Here is a 16,812-nt window from a genome sequence, read left to right on the forward strand (position 1 = left end):
AAAAAAGAGGAAGAGGAAAAAAAACATATATGTGCATAAGCAAGAAAGTAGAAGTGGAATATTATTGATGATAACATGCTTGATTGGGTCACTGTGCAGTTTATTCTAGATGGGAGATTACATTTAGTACGCTGTGATGATGCTCAGGGAATGAATGTTAGGGAAAAAAAAAAAACGAAAACAAAAAACAAACAAACAAAAAAAAACGGTAAAACTATTCGTCCCATTTTAAAAAAAAATGGATATTTGATGGCTGCAGTGAGCGGTATGGGCCCAGTTGGGTTCTACTTTATAGTATGCTCTTTTTACCCAATGGGGTTTAGGCCTAAAGTCAGACTTGAGTTCATGTAGAGGCATGTGTCAGCTGTGATAACTATTGGAGAGACTTAGACTAATTAAGATCACTGACAGATCATTTGGGGAGGGGTGAGGCACGGAGGGCAATCGGGGATGACAGGGACAATGTGGGAGGAGGATGGGTCATAACAGAGGGAGGGGGATGGGGAATCTAGGATGGTAAAACAAAAGGCAAGGTATGCAGGACACAAGAATTGGGAAATTATTTGCTGAGAACATATATGTTGACGTGCTTGATTGAGCCAATGCACAGTGTATTTTGGATGGAAAATTCATTTGTGTGTTGTGATGGGGAAAAATTATAATAAAAAATAAACTATAAAAAAAAAAAGAGAAGAGGATAGAGAAAGATAGCAAGTGAACAATAGAGGGGATGTTAGTGAGAAACAGATATGGTTCATTATCTGTTGAAGATGACGTGTATAGTATTCTCAACTGGACTGGTCTGGGAAGTATTTCATGATGGGTGAAGTCTTTTAACAAGCAAAATGAGAAATAGTGATTGACTGTTTTAAAAAATTATAATAATAATAATTATTGGGAAATGCATGGAAAAGACTTTGAATGATAAAGCGGGGAGATCGATGCCTCTGTATTGACTGACATGCATGGCATTCCCTTTTGAAAAAGCAATGGAAGTCAATATAAAGTTATATGTAATCCAATGTAATATAAAGAAGATTATGATAATAATAAAAAAGAGCATTCTGTAACTACAAAGGTGTGTAATGATTATATGTAAATCATAAAGCACAATAAATATCTAGAGAGAAAGAAAAGAAAATTTCAGTTTAAAAAATATCAATTTGGCTTTTATTTATTTACTTATTATGCTACTTATAGCAGTTGGGAGATTTTTGTCCCCATTTCTGAAGATAGATCCTAGATCTTGAAAACATTAAAACTATAAAAATGTAGGGCAAGCAGGTGGTGTGGTGGTTAAGGCACTGGACTACCACAAGGTGACTTTGTTTCAAATCCCATCTTGAAAAATCACATGTATGTGCATGCCCAAAATCCCAGGAAGATAATGAAAGAGAAGGGATTATGGCACATCCCTTTAGGGCTAATTTCTCATTTTTTCTCTATCTCTATCTTTCTTGGCAAAAAAAAAAAAGTTTATGTTGTGGTACAAACCTTAGCCCTCAAATCAGACATGCAAAGGCTCTGCAGTGGGATTGTTCCCAGAGGATTCAAGAAACAAAACAGAAGCCACCTTAACTTGCTAAGGGGAAGGAAAAAGATAGGAGTTGAGACCAGAGAGAACCTTCACACCGTGGGGCTGGGTCATTACAACCCGTCAGACATTGCAAAGCTTTTCACTTTTACACTGAGTAAGATGGTATGCATTTGGGAAGCTTTCAAGGGCAGAATAATGTTACACTTTTTTTTAACAAGTGATGCAAAAAACTTTTGGAATTAAAATGCAATCATTTATGTCAACTCTGACTAAACCAAGCTTGGAAGGTCATGCCTTTCCACCTGGAGGAGTCGTTTTCTCACACTACATGCCTGGTAACAAGAACCTTTATTTAGAGGACGCTACCAGAAGCTCAACCTTGCACAAAGATCCTGCAACCTGACAAAAGGCTAATTTTGAAAAAAAAAAAAAAAAATCCAGAGACTGTGCAATCTTAAACTGAAATCAACCTTCTTACTGATCCTGGTAACTCAGGATAACTATCCCACAATAATCAGTATACTCCCCTATCCACCACCACCCCAGTTTACAGTTTTTGCCTTTAAAATCTAAGGATGTTAAAACTTCAATGAGCATGTTTAGGAATTACGCTTATCTGGGTTGCATGCCAGCTTAGTCATTCTTATTTGGCTTAAACTTTTTTCAATAATTTACAGAGTGTGATTTATGTTTTGTTGATGGGAGTTGGTTGAGGGGATGCAGAGAGACAGAGACAGGTGGTTGACAGGTTCTCACTGTGTCACAAACCTCCTGCCCCAGTTCCCCAATTAGGTAGGATTGCAGTTGTAAACAACATCCCAGTGTGTAAAAGTTGACCCAGGAGCCAAACTCAGGCCTCTCATGCAGGTTTCAATCTCCCAAGTGGTGAACTACCTGTGTGCCATTATGATAAGGCCAAATGCATGTTTTAACAGGGCCGAAGGGGCTATTAGTATGAATAGACTGAAAAGAGGTAAAGACAAAAAACAGGGTGATTAATTAAGGGGCTCCTGCAATGTCCCATGAGAGAAATAATAAAGAACATGAGCGGGGCCAGCCACGTGACATGAAAGTTAAGACAGCTGGATCCCACCAGGCTGACGGCATGGACCCAGAAGTTTGAAAAACACACCAAGTAGATGAGAGTCCAAAATCTTGAGAGAATGCAGAAGAAGGGATTGTGGCATGAATATAGCCCTTGGAAGATGATTTCTCAGTTTTCTTCTCTTTCTCTTTCTTCCTCTAGCAAGCACATGTACCACATAACAAACTAAAAAAAAAAAAAAAGTCTAAATAATAAATAAAGATATGAGTTAGGCAGTAACTGTGGACATGGTGAGATGTTTGAAAAACCTTGAAGGTCAGGCTAGTGGGGTTTGCTGATGGACTCAGGTGGATTCCTGGTTACACATGTATCCTGTGAGAACTTCATCAATCAGTTTGGTCATCAGCCCACTGAGAGATCCTTTATTCTCACACATGACTCCATCAGACCCAGTAGTGTCTTCTATTGTTTCTGTACCACACTTCAGGCATAACTCTGTATGAGTAAAACTATCTAAGACAGCGATTCAGAATCTTAAGAACGGAAAATTTTTCCCACTTGAAGCCAGACCTTAACCTCTCTCAGAGACAGAATAAGAACCTGTAAAACTACAGAATTTTCTTAGATTCTGAAGTTTCCCAGAAAGCAACCACATAATCAAAGTTGGGGGAGAGGGAACAAATAAAAATAGAAAGGTTTATTTTCAATTCATTAGTAAGTGATATGCCTAGAAATGATCGATCATAAAATGTCAGCCTCTTGCTTTATTTTTTTTGTTACCATTTTTTGTTATTTATATTTCCAAATAGCTAAACACATACCTTTTTTTTAAGTGAAGCAAGGTTCCTTGGAGAAATGGCTGATTCTAGAGCTGGAACAGAGAATATACAGCATGAGCCTGGTTCATCTCATACTACCAAAAAGAAGCATTTATAAAACAAAACAGGGGGCCAGCAGGTGGCATGGTGGCTAGGGCACTGGACTTCCACATGCCTGACCATGGTCCCAGTCTCAGACCCAGCAACTTGCTTTTCTTTTTTTGTAGTGGGGGAGAGGTTTTTGCTATAGGGCACGTGCACTCACCAGACAGATAGAGAGGGACAGAGAGATAGAAAGCAAGAAATCACCCCCCAGGGGGGATGGTCATGCCGCAATCCCTTCTCCTCCATTCTCTTCTCGGGATCTTGGGCACGCACGCACACGCACCTGGCACGAGTTTAAGCCACCAGGTCCAGGACTTGAACCACAGTCAGCTACATGGGAGTCCAGCGACATAGACATTACGCTAACTGCTGGTCCTGCAACTTGCTCTTTTACTTTCTCTTTCTCCCTTTCTCTCTCTCTCTTTCTCTCTCTCTCTCTCTCTCTCTCTCTCTCTCTCGTGCATATGCCCTATAGAAAATTTTTAATAATAATAATAAATAAAATTAAGAATAAAAATATTTTTATTTAATTTTCTTTATTATCATAATCTTTTTATATTACATTGAATCACATATATAAAAATATGGAACACTTCATGAATCTGCGTGTCATCCTTGCACCAGGGATGTGCTAATCTTCTCTGTATCGTTCCAATTTTAGTATATGTGCTGCCGAAGTGACCACAACAATAAAAATATGTTTAAGTAAAGCAAAACAATAGAGGTACATCAAAAAAACACAGGAGCCAACTGAAAGGATTCCCAGTGGCCAATGTTAGAAAAATTAAAGCCCGCAAATAATTTACTGTTCGATTATAACACAAAGTACTAAATAAATACCCATGAGTCCATATGAATTTAAATAAATGATCGAATAAGTAAATAAAAGAGGGTAGGTAAGTCTCACATGCAGAAAAGTCCCAAGTGGTTCCATAGTTCCCCCTTCCTCGACAAGGTGGAGCATAGGTTCCAACTCTTTAAGTATGAGCTATGAATAATGATCTCCTCCAAAAAAGATTTAAAAAATAAACTGTCACTTCACAGTGGAAAGATCTCATGAAGACAGGTGTTCAAAGCTGACATCATCCGTGGTAAATCATGTTACACCACATACCATTTGATATAATGTAATGAGAATGATGTTTTACCACTGTGTTTTTTCTTCCGAAAACCTAGAAAATCATCAAACTAATCCAAATTGTGGGACATTCTATGAAATACCTGACCAAGACTCCTTAGTATTGTCAAAAACAAAGAAAGTCTGAGAAATGTTCTGTCTAGGAACCTAAGGAGATCTAACAACTAAATATAATGTAATGTCGTGGGTAAAATCTCGAAACAGAAAAAGGCCATTAAGTTAAAAACTGTGGATTTTATTTAATAACAAATAATACGTGGACTTTGTTTAATAATGATTACTAGGGAACCAGCAGTTAGCGTAATGGCTATGTCGCTGGACTCCCACGTAGTAGACTGCAGTTCACGTCCCGGACCTGGTGGCTTAAAACTCACACCGGGAGTGTGTGCATGTGTGCCCAAGATCCCAAGAGGAGAATGGCGGAGAAGGGATTGCGGCGTGACCGTGCCCCCTGGGGGGTGATTTCTCGCTTTCTGACTCTCTGTCTCTCTCTGTCTGGCAAGCATACGCACCCTATAGCAAAAACCTCTCCAAAAAAAAAACAATAATAATAATAATGATTACTATAAATTTGGTTCCTTAGTTGTGACAAATGTAGCTGAGTAATATGTGTTAACAGGGAAACTGTGTATAGGATATATGGGATCTCTGTAATATTCTTGCAATCTTTCTGCATATCTATTCTAAAATAAAAGTTTTTTAATGAATTATGTATTTAATTTTATTTATTCATTTATTTATTTTAATTGGACCAGAGAGAGACATACAGAGAGAGAGGGAAAGTGAGAAAGCAAACCACCAAGTCCAGGACTCGAACCATTTTTGGTCATGTGAAAGTGTTCAGTGCTTTAACCACCATGACACCTGCTGGCCTCAAAAGTTTTGTTTTGTTTTTTTGTATGTAAGGGGACCAGCAGATGGAGTAATGGTTATCTAGCTGGACTCCTACATGGCCAACCATGGTTTAAGTCCTGGACCCGGTAGCTTGAAACTCACACTGCTTGAATGTGCATGTATGCCCAAAATCCCGAGAGGAGAATGGAAGAGAAGGGATTGTAGCATGGCCACCCCCGCTGGGGGGTGATTTCTTACTTTCTGTCTCTCTGGCAAGTACATTCACCATATAGCAAAAAATCTCTCTCAAAACAAAACAAGAAAAAAATACTTGGCATATGAAAAGTCTCAATAAATACTGTTTTGGGACCAGCAGGTGGCATAGTGGTTAAGGTATTGGACTCTCTCATGGCTGACTGTTTCAAGTCCCAGGTTTGAAAATCATGCAGGGTACATGTACATGCATGCCCAAAATCTTAAGAGATTAATGGAGGAGAAAATATTGCAGTGTGGCCATCCCACCTGGGGTGGGGGTGATTTCTCACTTTCCCTCTCAATGTTCCTCTCTATCTCTCCCCATACACTCTATGGCAAAAAAAGTCTTAAAAATAAATTATTAAATACTGTTTTTATTTTTGTACCAAGATAGTTCTCAAAATATTTTGTCTAAGTTCAGAATGTTCTTTTTCCCTTAAGGCCTTTGGGAATGAGAAGAGAGTGGTGGTAGAAACTCTTGGTTAATATTGCGAAGTGATATCCTGCCAAATTGTCATTTGAGGAGCCAAAAAAAAAAAAGTCTACTTCCCTTATTTATTTATTTAGGTTAAATGCTGGGATTTATCATTTCAAAAGGGAATACCTTCACTGAGTCATGCAGATATAAAGCAAACCCCTATATATTGCAACTAGGTTATCCTGAACCCAAGCAGTGATCAAAACTACACTGCCCAGTTAAGCATTTTATTTGGTCATCTTCACCAGGGACAGAGTTAGATAGACTAGATTGTATTCTGGTTGTGGGTAGAGAGAAGTGGTAGGGTCAGGACACTTTCTGTAGATAAATTTAGGAAGATTTCTCCTCCTAGAAGGAAGCCTAACGATGCTACCTAGAGGCTGACTGGGGCCACAAAAAAAAGAAGAAAGTCCATAGGCAGCCCTCATTGTGAAAGCATCTCAGATAGGTAGTGGAGCAATTCCAGCCAATGTCTGATTTTAAAGGCCTTAAAGCTGTAGGTCTTACAGATAATCAAACAATACAGCTAGCTACGGAGTAGAATATACCTCTCCCTGTGTGACCCTCTCAGTGTCTGTTTCATTTGCCTTTACTTTTCTTAGTGTGGGCAGCCAGCAATGCAGCTCTGCTCAGTACCTGCTAGAACCTCTTCCCAAACTGAGGGATTCCTGTGAATAATGTATGGAGACATGAAGAAGGGGTGGGCCTTCTAAACGTGTATGCCTCTAGCATTTTTAGTTCTCTTTATGTATTAATAAATGGTTACACTTGGAAATAGATTAGGATGGAAGGAATGGGCAGAGGATCTGGTCCACTTGTCAGCTGCAAATCTGTCTGCGCCACATCAGCTCACAGGCAAGTTGCCCTCCAATCACCAAGAACAGCAGTATCTGGACTTTCTGAAGAACACAACTTGACATGTTTTAACACAGCTAGAGACAGATGACGAGGGGATTCACTCTTTCAGTTGTTTCTAGAAAATTTTAGACCCTAGAACCAGCAGATGGCATAATGGTTACGTTGCTGGACTCTCACATGGCCGACTATGGTTCGAGTCTCAGACGCAGAGGCTTGAAACAACGCCAAGAGCATATCTATGTCTGCCCAAAGTCTCGAGAGGAGAATGGAGAAGGGATTGCGATGTGGCCAGCCCCCCTTGTGGGGGGGTGAGTTCTCAGTTTCTGTCTATCTCTCTCTGTTTCTCTGATGAGCACACACACTCTACAGCAAAAAAATCCTTTTAAAAAGAAAATATTAGACCCTAGACAAAATGTGTATTCCTAAGCGTATGAACTGAGTAACCTCTTAATTACTCCCACTGAAACAACCTCACCATCAGAATTTTTTCCACAGGTACATCCAACTATAATCCCTCTGATAATTCTCATACTAGTTCTGGGATTAAGGAATTGACAAATGTGATGGAGCATGTATAAATCAGCAAGGAAGAGCCAAGAAAATATTATTCCCTGAGTTTTCCCTTTTCCACACGAAGACAGAAGAAAATTTCCTGAGCCTGAATGATACTCAAGGTTCATGTGAACGATATTCAAACTGTTGGAGTCCTTGACCGAAGACTGGCAATCTCAGGTAATGTTTAAGTCTACATGAGTACATGTGCCTGTGGTGCCTGGGCATTTATGCACAGGAGTGAGAAAATTAGTAAGAAAAATTAAAATCTAAATGTGGCCATCAAGATTCATACATAGATTGTGAGTACAAATAATGTAATATATACCCCAAGGTGCTGCATTCCAGGGAGAACCTTCAGTGGCAGACAGCACAGGTTAGAAATGTTGACAAAAGGACATTATGAAGTGAGGGACATTGAAATGAGATCTGTTTGCAGTCAGGGAAGAGGCAGCTTTCGTCTTCTGGGAGCTCTCAAATTATACAGAGATTTTTTTTTCTTCAAGCTTTGTCCTGTAAATGGGTCTCCCCAGACCAAAGTCCAAAAAGGTCATTCTCATCCTAAAAACTGTTTTTAAAGAATTACTTATTCAGTTTTATTTGTTTATTGTTATTATTATTAACCAGAGAGAGAGAGAGAGAGAGGAAGCAAGCCACCAGGTCCAGGATTTAAACCATTGTCAGTCATGTAGGAGTCCAGCAACTTAACCACCACGCCACCTGCCAACCCCTCTTATCCTAAATTTAAACCTAGAGAGAAAAATAAACTATTTGAAATTTTCAGAAAACGTGAAAGATAACTACAATACACACTTGTAAACTCCTCTTTAGAATGATCAAAAAATAAAAAGTGCACCACAGTGATGTTCTTTCCTATGTCTTTCTATGCTCTGTTCACAGCCTTTCTTTCCAGGCAAACTTCCCATTCCTAAGCAATGTTATATATACAAATATTCCCCTAAAACTAGTTTTATTCCTCCTTCTCATGTGCCCCAAGCATAAATGCCATCTCCTCCTTAGGGTTTCTCCGAAACTCTTCGTGAGAAATCATCCTTTCTTCACACTCAGCTCTTCATCTGTTCTTAGATATTCCCATCACTCCCATATAACTATTCAATTTCAGTCCTTTTTTCACTGTGTTCAGTTATATTCCTTTCTCTCAGATAATCTAGGACTTTGCCAATGCTCCATTAATACTTGTAAATATTTAAATAGAGTGAAAGCAACAAGAACGTTAAGGCCAGCCAGTGGCGTGGACCCCAGGTGCTGGATGCCACATGGGCCACTGTGTGGTTCATATCTCAGACCCTACTGTTTAAAAAATATGCTGGGGTTGGGGCTAGGGCTGGCAGGTGGCATGGTGGTTAGGGCCACAGGACTCCAACATGGCTGACCACGGTTCGAGTCTCGGACCTGGCAGTTCTCTCTCTCTTCCCAGACCTTTTGGCTTGCTTTTTTAGCCCCCTGCACTCTGGTCAAATTAAAACAAACAAATAAATAAATAAAGTGAAATAATAATTATTAAAAATAAAACATGCTGGGCACACATATGTGTGTGCATGTGTGCCCAGAATCCAGAGAGGGGAACTGAGGAGAAGGGATTGCAATGTGGTCCTCCTGTCTCTCTCCAGTGAGTATTTGTGCCCTATGGTAAAGTCTTAAAAAAAAAAAAAAAAAGAGGGACAACAGGTAGCATGGTAGTTAAGGCAGCCGGACTCCCACATGGCTGACTGTGGTTCAAGTCCCAGACCTGGCAGCTTACTTTCTCACTTCCCTTCTTTCTCTCTGACTCTTTCTCGAAGAAAAAAAAAAAAAAAACTAAAGTGAAATAATGACAATGAATAAATTTTAAAAAATAAAAAAAGAAGAAGAAGAGAAAGAGGGACCAGCAGTTAGCATAATGGCTACGTTGCTGGACTCCCATGTAGTTGACCATGGTTCGTGTCCCCGACCCAGTGGCTTAAACTCACGCCAGGCATGTGTGCATGCCCAAGATCCCAAGAGAAGAATGGAGGAGAAGGGATTGCAGCATGACCATCCTCCCTGGGGGGTGATTTCTCACTTTCTGTCTCTGTCTCTCTCTGTCTTTCTGGCGAGCACATGCACCTTATAGCAAAAAAAAAAAAAAACCTCTTCAAAAAAAAAATAAAAAGAAGAAGAAGAATTGCCAGGGGCTGGCCCTGTAGCCTTATTGTTAAGGGAGCATATCTCACATGGCAAACTATGGTTTGAGACCCATCCCTGGCAGCTTGAAAACACACCAGGTACATGAGTGTGCATGACCAAATCCTGACAAGATGGAGAAATGAAAGAGAAGAAATTGCTGTGTAACCACGCTCTGTCGGAGCACTGCCTTCTTTTTTTTTTTTCTTTCTCTCTGTCTCTTTCTATCTCTGGCAATTTGCCTAATGCTGTGATGATCACACACACACACACACACACACACACACACACACAGATAGGATTGAGCAGAAAATGGAGGATGTGGCCTTTGCACTGCCACAGGTAGTTTGTGAACATAGGGCCTGTTCCTTCTGATAAACAGACCTGGCTGGAGTCTGAGGGACTGTCTGCCTTCTATCCTTCTGTGTAGACAATGGTGTGCTGTTTCCATGGGAGTCCCTGCTCAAGACTTAGATAACTAAATTGGTTCTCCTCGTCATGTCTAGTTGTCGAGTTGGTGTTTTCTGGCAGTCATGTCCTCTCACGCTAAGCTTGTCAGACTGATAGCTCAGCTGCCATTTAGTTCAATATACTTTGGTGCTGAGGGCCTCCACCGTGAAGGTTCTCTCACACAGTTCTCATCATATCGGACAACATGCCTGTATGCTGAGATCTCTGTGTGTTTAGTCACCTAATCCTTACTTCCCAGTGTTGAGGAAATTATTACTGTCCCCATTCCACAAAAGGAGAAGTGGAGACTGAATGAGGTCACTCACCTGCTCAATCACACAGTGGCAAAGCCAGAACTCAAACCCAGATGGTTCCCAGTCCAGAGCCCAGCACTGAACAACTTCTCTGCTCTGCTAGGATGATACCAGACGAGAAGCCAAATCCAACAAGCGCTCTTCTTACTATCACTCACTGTCATCACCCTCTGGGCCATTTTTATTGCCACTGAAAGAAAAATACCTCCTTTTGCCCTGGAAACAGTAAGTTCTGATAAAGCTATTTTAAAATACATGATCTGGGAAATATATAGGTTCTTTAAAGGATTGTCAGTGTATTTGTAGAAGCCATGTGTGAGTTATTAACCTGAGTTTTTCTTTAAGGTAACACAGATTATCACACTTATTATGGTTAGGTAGTGCTCTAAGTATTAGTATTTTATGTAATTAATTAAGTAATAAAGTAATCAATTTAATCCTCACAAAAACGGGAAGAAGGAAATGCTGCTGTCTCCAAATTAATAATGTGGAGACTGAGACCAAAAGAATGAAATAACTTGCTCCTGTTAGCATAACCAGTAGATGCCCAGCTGAGATTTGAACAGGCGGTGTGCTGCTGGTGTTCACAAGGTGTTTGTCTGTTAGCTAAGATACCTCTTAGGAGCATGTGTTTTAGTTCTCCATATTAAGTATATTTGGGACAAAATTGCATATAGAGGAAGAAAACTTGCAGAGAAGGGAAGCTAGGGGAAGACATGTACCTTCATTTGATCTAAAAAACATACTCAGAAAACAGGAGGAAAGTGACGTTTGTCATTCTTTTCCTTGCAAATATGGAAAAAAAGGGGAGTTAACTAGAAAGAAATGCATCAAGGCCCCTTTCAAGTATTCATTAAAAAAAAGGAAAGAAAAAAAGAAATTCAAAAGCAGCACAATTATATGACAAGTGTATGTTTAACATCTTAATAAATTGCCAAATTATACATCAAAAGTGGTTTAAAAGTTGTACAGTTTTACATTTACACCAGAGTTCCAGTTCCTCTTCATCTTTGTCCATTCTCAATTTAACAAGGGTTTTTTATTAGTCATTCTAATAAGTGTATATTGGGTTTTTATTACATTGTGGAATAATTCACACTATGGTGTTAATATACATTAATTTCCCTGGTGATAAAAAACTTTGAGCATCTTTTTATGTGCTATTTCCTTTTCCTGTTTCTTATTGTTGAAGTGTCTGTTAAAATCAGTCATCTTATTTTTTCAAGTAAGTAGTTTTTCTTATTACTGAATTTTGAGAGTTACAGCCATTCTTCTCATAGCTATTTACTCAAGAGAAATGAAAACATGTCCACACAAAGGTCTGTACATAGATACTCATAGTAGTTCTAAGTGTAATCATCAAAACTAGGAAGAACCTAAATGTTGATCAGTAAGTGAATGGATAAACAAACTGTGTCTATCCGTACAACACAAAAGAACAAAGGGGAATATGCGCAAAAGCCTTGGCTGAGTTTCGTAACTGAAAGAAGCCAGAGAAAAGAGGATACACAGGGCCAGCAGATGGAGTAGTAGTTACATCACTGGACTCCCACATGGCCGACCGCAGTTTGAGTCCTGGACTCGGCTTGAAACTCATGCCAGTTATATGTGATTGCGTGCCCAAGTTTCCTGGAGGAGAATTGGAGGAGAAGGAATTGTGGTGTCCCCATTCTCCTTGGGGAGGAGGTGGGGGGGTGTAATTTCTCACTTTCCTTCTCACTATTTCTGTCTGTCTGTCTGTCTGTCTGTCTCTCTCTCTCTCTCCCTCCCCCCCAACAAGTATACACACCCTAAGACAAAAATAAATAAATAAAAAACTCTAAAAAATTTTTAAAAAGAAGGTACACATAGTAGGATTCAATTAATAGAAAATGCAAACTATTGTATAATGGCAGAAAGCAGATTGGGGTTGACTGAAGAAGAAAGGATAAAGGGGAAAGACTACAAAGGGTCACAAGGACACTTTTTTTTTTTTTTTTTTTTAAAAGGGTCCAAGGGCACTTTTTTTTTTTTTTTTTTTTTGGAGAGGTTTTGCTATAGGGCGCGTGTGCTCACCAGACAGACAGAGAAAGACAGAGAGACAGAAAGCAAGAAATCACCCCCCAGAGGGGATGGCCACGCCGGATTCCCTTCTCCTCCATTCTCCTCTCGGGATCTTGGGCACGCATGCACACGCGCCCGGCGTGAGTTCAAGCCACCGGGTCCAGGACTCAAACCGTGGTCGATTATGTGGGAGTCCAGCGACATAGCCATTACACTAATTGCTGGTCCCACAAGGACACTTTCTGAGTGAGTGACAAATATGTTCACTATGCTTTTTGTTTATTTATTGTTATTATTATTATTATTTAATTTGCTATAGGGCACACACACTCACCAGGGAGCGAGGGAGAGAGAGAGAAAGAGAAAGCAAGCCACCAAGTCTAGGACTCAAACCATGGTCTGCCATGTGGGAGTCCAGTACCTTAACCACTACATCACCTGCTGGCCCCTGTCCACTATCATAACTACAGTGATGGTGTCATGGGTGTAAAATTCCATCAAAACTTATCAAAGTGTCCACTTCATATATGTGTCGCACAGTGTATGTCAATGGTGGCTCAATAAAAATAATTTTAAGAAAGAAATTAAATCAATAAACAGCAGAAAAACCTTAAGAAATACTTTTATTTCCATAGCTGAGGAGCTATTCGCTACCCAGGGATTTTGATACCTAAAGTAGTTTAAAGTAAAGGTAGGAACAAAGAAGTCCCTTTAAGGAAAAAAGAAAGGAACAGAGAAAACTATTATGGCTTTAAACTTTTCTAATTTTTCAGGGAATTCAGCTTGCAACTTACAAATGAGGAAGGGGTGCTTCTACAGAAGAACCAAAAGGGACCATTTTGCAGATTGGAGTTCTTAGCACCATTTAAATGGAGCATTCAGTTTGGAAAGAAAAGAAAAACACCCCCTGTGGATCTCAAACTGTTCTAGTCACACCAAATACACATGGCCCCATTCACATACCAAACTAACTTCATTTTCACATTTCTCATGCTACAGGTCTCTTTTGGAATATTTAACATCCATCTGTTTCTCTTAAATACTAAGGAATTATATACTTATTTTTATACATTTTCTAAAATACTTGTCGTTTCCAGAAGAAAACGTAGTGAAATGCATGATTGTGTAATAGGATGGCATTTGGGGCACACTGGCAACACTTTTGGGCTAGCAATTCATGTGGTGACAATACTTCACGAGTGTTGAATACTTGACTGTATAAACCTGAATCTACTAAGGGAGAGTAAACACTCTGAAATAACGCTATTGGTTTTTTCCAAGATAGAGAAGGAAGAGGAAACATGAGTCATGGAGTTGAGAAATAGCACCACAGTAAAAGAATTTATATTTCTGGGACTGACTCAATCCCAAGACCTGAGCTTGGTCTTATTTCTTTTTCTATGTTTGGTGTACGTGACAACTCTTCTAGGAAACCTCCTCATCATGGTGACGGTGACCTGTGAGCCCCGCCTTCACACCCCCATGTACTTCCTACTTCGCAATCTAGCCATTCTTGACATCTGCTTCTCCTCCATCACTGCCCCGAAGGTCTTGGTGGACCTCCTATCAAAGACAAAGACGATATCCTACACAAGCTGCATGACACAGATGTTCTTCTTCCACCTTCTCGGTGGGGCAGACATTTTTTCTCTCTCTGTGATGGCGTTTGATCGCTACATGGCCATCTCCAAGCCCCTGCACTATGTGACCATCATGAGTAGGGGGCGATGCACTGCCCTCATTGTGGCCTGCTGGGTGGGGGGTTTCATCCACTCTGTCGTGCAGATCTCTCTGTTGCTCCCACTTCCCTTCTGTGGACCTAATGTTCTTGACACTTTCTACTGTGATGTCCCCCAGGTCCTCAAACTTGCCTGCACGGACACCTTTACTCTGGAGCTCCTGATGATTTCCAACAATGGTCTGGTCACGACCTTGTGGTTTATCTTCCTGCTTCTATCCTACTCAGTTATTCTAATGATGTTGAAGTCTCAGACAGGAGAGGGCAGGAGGAAAGCCATTTCCACCTGCACCTCCCACATCACCGTGGTGACCCTGCATTTTGTGCCCTGCATCTACGTCTACGCCCGGCCCTTCACTGCCCTCCCCACAGATAAGGCCATCTCTGTCACCTTCACGGTCATCTCCCCTCTGCTGAACCCCTTGATCTACACTCTGAGGAACCATGAAATGAAGTCAGCCATGAGGAGACTGAAAAGAAGACTCGCCCCTTCTGAACGGGAATAGACAAAAAAATCCCTAACTCATTATCACCAAGGATTCCTGTTATTATTTTCCTATAGATTCCTATTTAAATACTCAGATATTGTACATTGTCAGTAAATCAGCTACACTTACTAGGTAACTGTTTTCTTATTTAAATCAGTCTGTAAATGATAACTCAAGCTTCTGTTCAGTATGAAGTAGCTAGTTATAGGACTGAGCCAACTAATACATTTCCACAAGACCAAAGTAACAATGTATCAATCAAGACAACTATTAGACAGGCAAATAGGATGATTAAGCACAACCTTTTTGTTTTCCCAAAAAAGTAAGGAAGCAAAAGTCCAAAAAGATGAAGTGCTTTGCTCAAGGTCTTATGTCAAGTTCATTGCAGAGACATTCTTGTATACCTAAGCCATTGTTCTTCCACCAAATGAATATAATTTATTATGTTGTTGGACTGGTCTATACCAAATAGTAGTCCTGTTCTAGAAGGATCTCATGATCAGTGCCTCTGCCTAGTAAAACTGCATGTGGCCTTATGAGCTACTGAGAACTTTGTAGGTCCATATTGTTGGCTCTCTTGGATTCTTGTGAGGAATGAAAAAGTTTGGGAAGATTTCTTATAATGGTCTAACAGTATTTATCTTTTTTTTTAAAGGTCTCACATATTTATTACTGAACCAACCTACCAATGCAGAACTTAGAAACAAAGTGAAGCATCATTTCTTTTCCAATAAAACACCCCCAAGTGTCCAGTCAGTGGTAACCATTTTCAGCTTGATGTGGCAAGACCATAGTGACCTTGGTGCAGCATAAATATGTGGGCCACATCCTGTCCAGTTCCTCACAGACCCAGCTTGGTTCTTCTCCAGTGTCTCCTCTTGGAGTTGTATCTGATTTTATTACCAGTTTTCATTCTAATCCACTGGGGAATAGGATGATTTTGCTTCTGGGTTTTGACCAGAAACTGCTTGATTCTGAAAGTCTTATGAGAAGACATGGCAAAGAGCTGAGTGGACTGCACACACCACGATGGCAGAGAAAGCACAGTATTTATCTTAATGCGAAACTAGGCCTATCATATTCACAGTCTCGTGATGTCCCTAGACAGAGGCAGAACCTCAGGGACCCCATACATGGAGCAATCCATTCCTATGGTCCACAGACTGACTTTCTAGTTGCAGTCTTGCTGAGGTCAGTCTTGGCTTGGCTTCACCAGTGAAAATTCACATTTCTTTCCCCTGGAGAGAGAGAGGAAGTGTTGAAGTAGACAAAACTCTAACCAGTCTAGTTTTCAGATGGTATTTGTAAAGAGGCAATGTATATATTGCATGAGGCAATGAACGCATTGCTTTGAGCAGAATAAATCTACACAGTTCAGTCTCTGAGAGCTGCTCTGATGGTAGCAATGAGCTTTGTTTTGTTTTTTTTTTTTTTCCCATTGCTACTCTTTTATTTCAGTTTCGTCTCCCAGCTGTTTGTACACAGCATGACTTTGGTCAAGAGAAAGATGTATGGTTCTTAGTTTGGTTGAACTTTATTTTTCCTATGGGGAAAATGCATTATCTCCTGTGCTTCCTCTAAAGGAAAGGCTATGTCCTGAATGTGCTCTGGGGCCTCTGAGTGTGTAAGAGGGGACAAAGAACGGGTGGGGGCTGGGAAGCTGAGCGCAAGCTTGGTGACACTTTTTAATGACCTAAAGACTGAAACTGACCGCCATTCTTTGTTCCAAATTTTTCCTAAAATGTCTGAGACGAGTCATGCTAGTTAACAGGGGGTTAATCTTGCTAAAGCAGAGCACCTTGGTCCAGTGATTAATACTCCCCCCATCCTGACTCTGCCACAGCATCATGTGAACATGCTGCAAAGCCTTTTTATCTCCGTTAAAGTTAAACTCATTCTTTTTTGCTGTCTCTGAGTCTTTTTGAGACTGTCTTGTGCTTTCAACTGATTACTAACTTTAAGCATTTCTAAATACATCTGTAATTTACAAGCCCCC

General features: G+C 40.2%; 1 protein-coding gene and 1 non-coding gene across 2 annotated transcripts; one reads left to right on the forward strand and one right to left on the reverse strand.

Annotated features, from left to right (window-relative positions):
• Window positions 1-4,083: 4,083 nt before the first annotated feature.
• Window positions 4,084-4,190, reverse strand: LOC114007645 (U6 spliceosomal RNA). Its single transcript, XR_003549239.1, has one exon. It is a non-coding gene; the product is annotated as a U6 spliceosomal RNA (small nuclear RNA).
• Window positions 4,191-13,898: 9,708 nt separating this feature from the next.
• On the forward strand, window positions 13,899-14,834 carry LOC102502485 (olfactory receptor 4D11). The gene has a single exon (XM_006147398.1). It carries the CDS (start codon window positions 13,899-13,901, stop codon window positions 14,832-14,834), a length of 936 nt encoding a protein of 311 aa, XP_006147460.1.
• The last annotated feature ends 1,978 nt before the right edge of the window (window positions 14,835-16,812 follow it).

The sequence above is a fragment of the Tupaia chinensis genome, unplaced genomic scaffold (genome assembly GCF_000334495.1).
Source record: "Tupaia chinensis unplaced genomic scaffold, TupChi_1.0 Scaffold000213_1, whole genome shotgun sequence".
Lineage (NCBI taxonomy): Eukaryota > Metazoa > Chordata > Mammalia > Scandentia > Tupaiidae > Tupaia > Tupaia belangeri.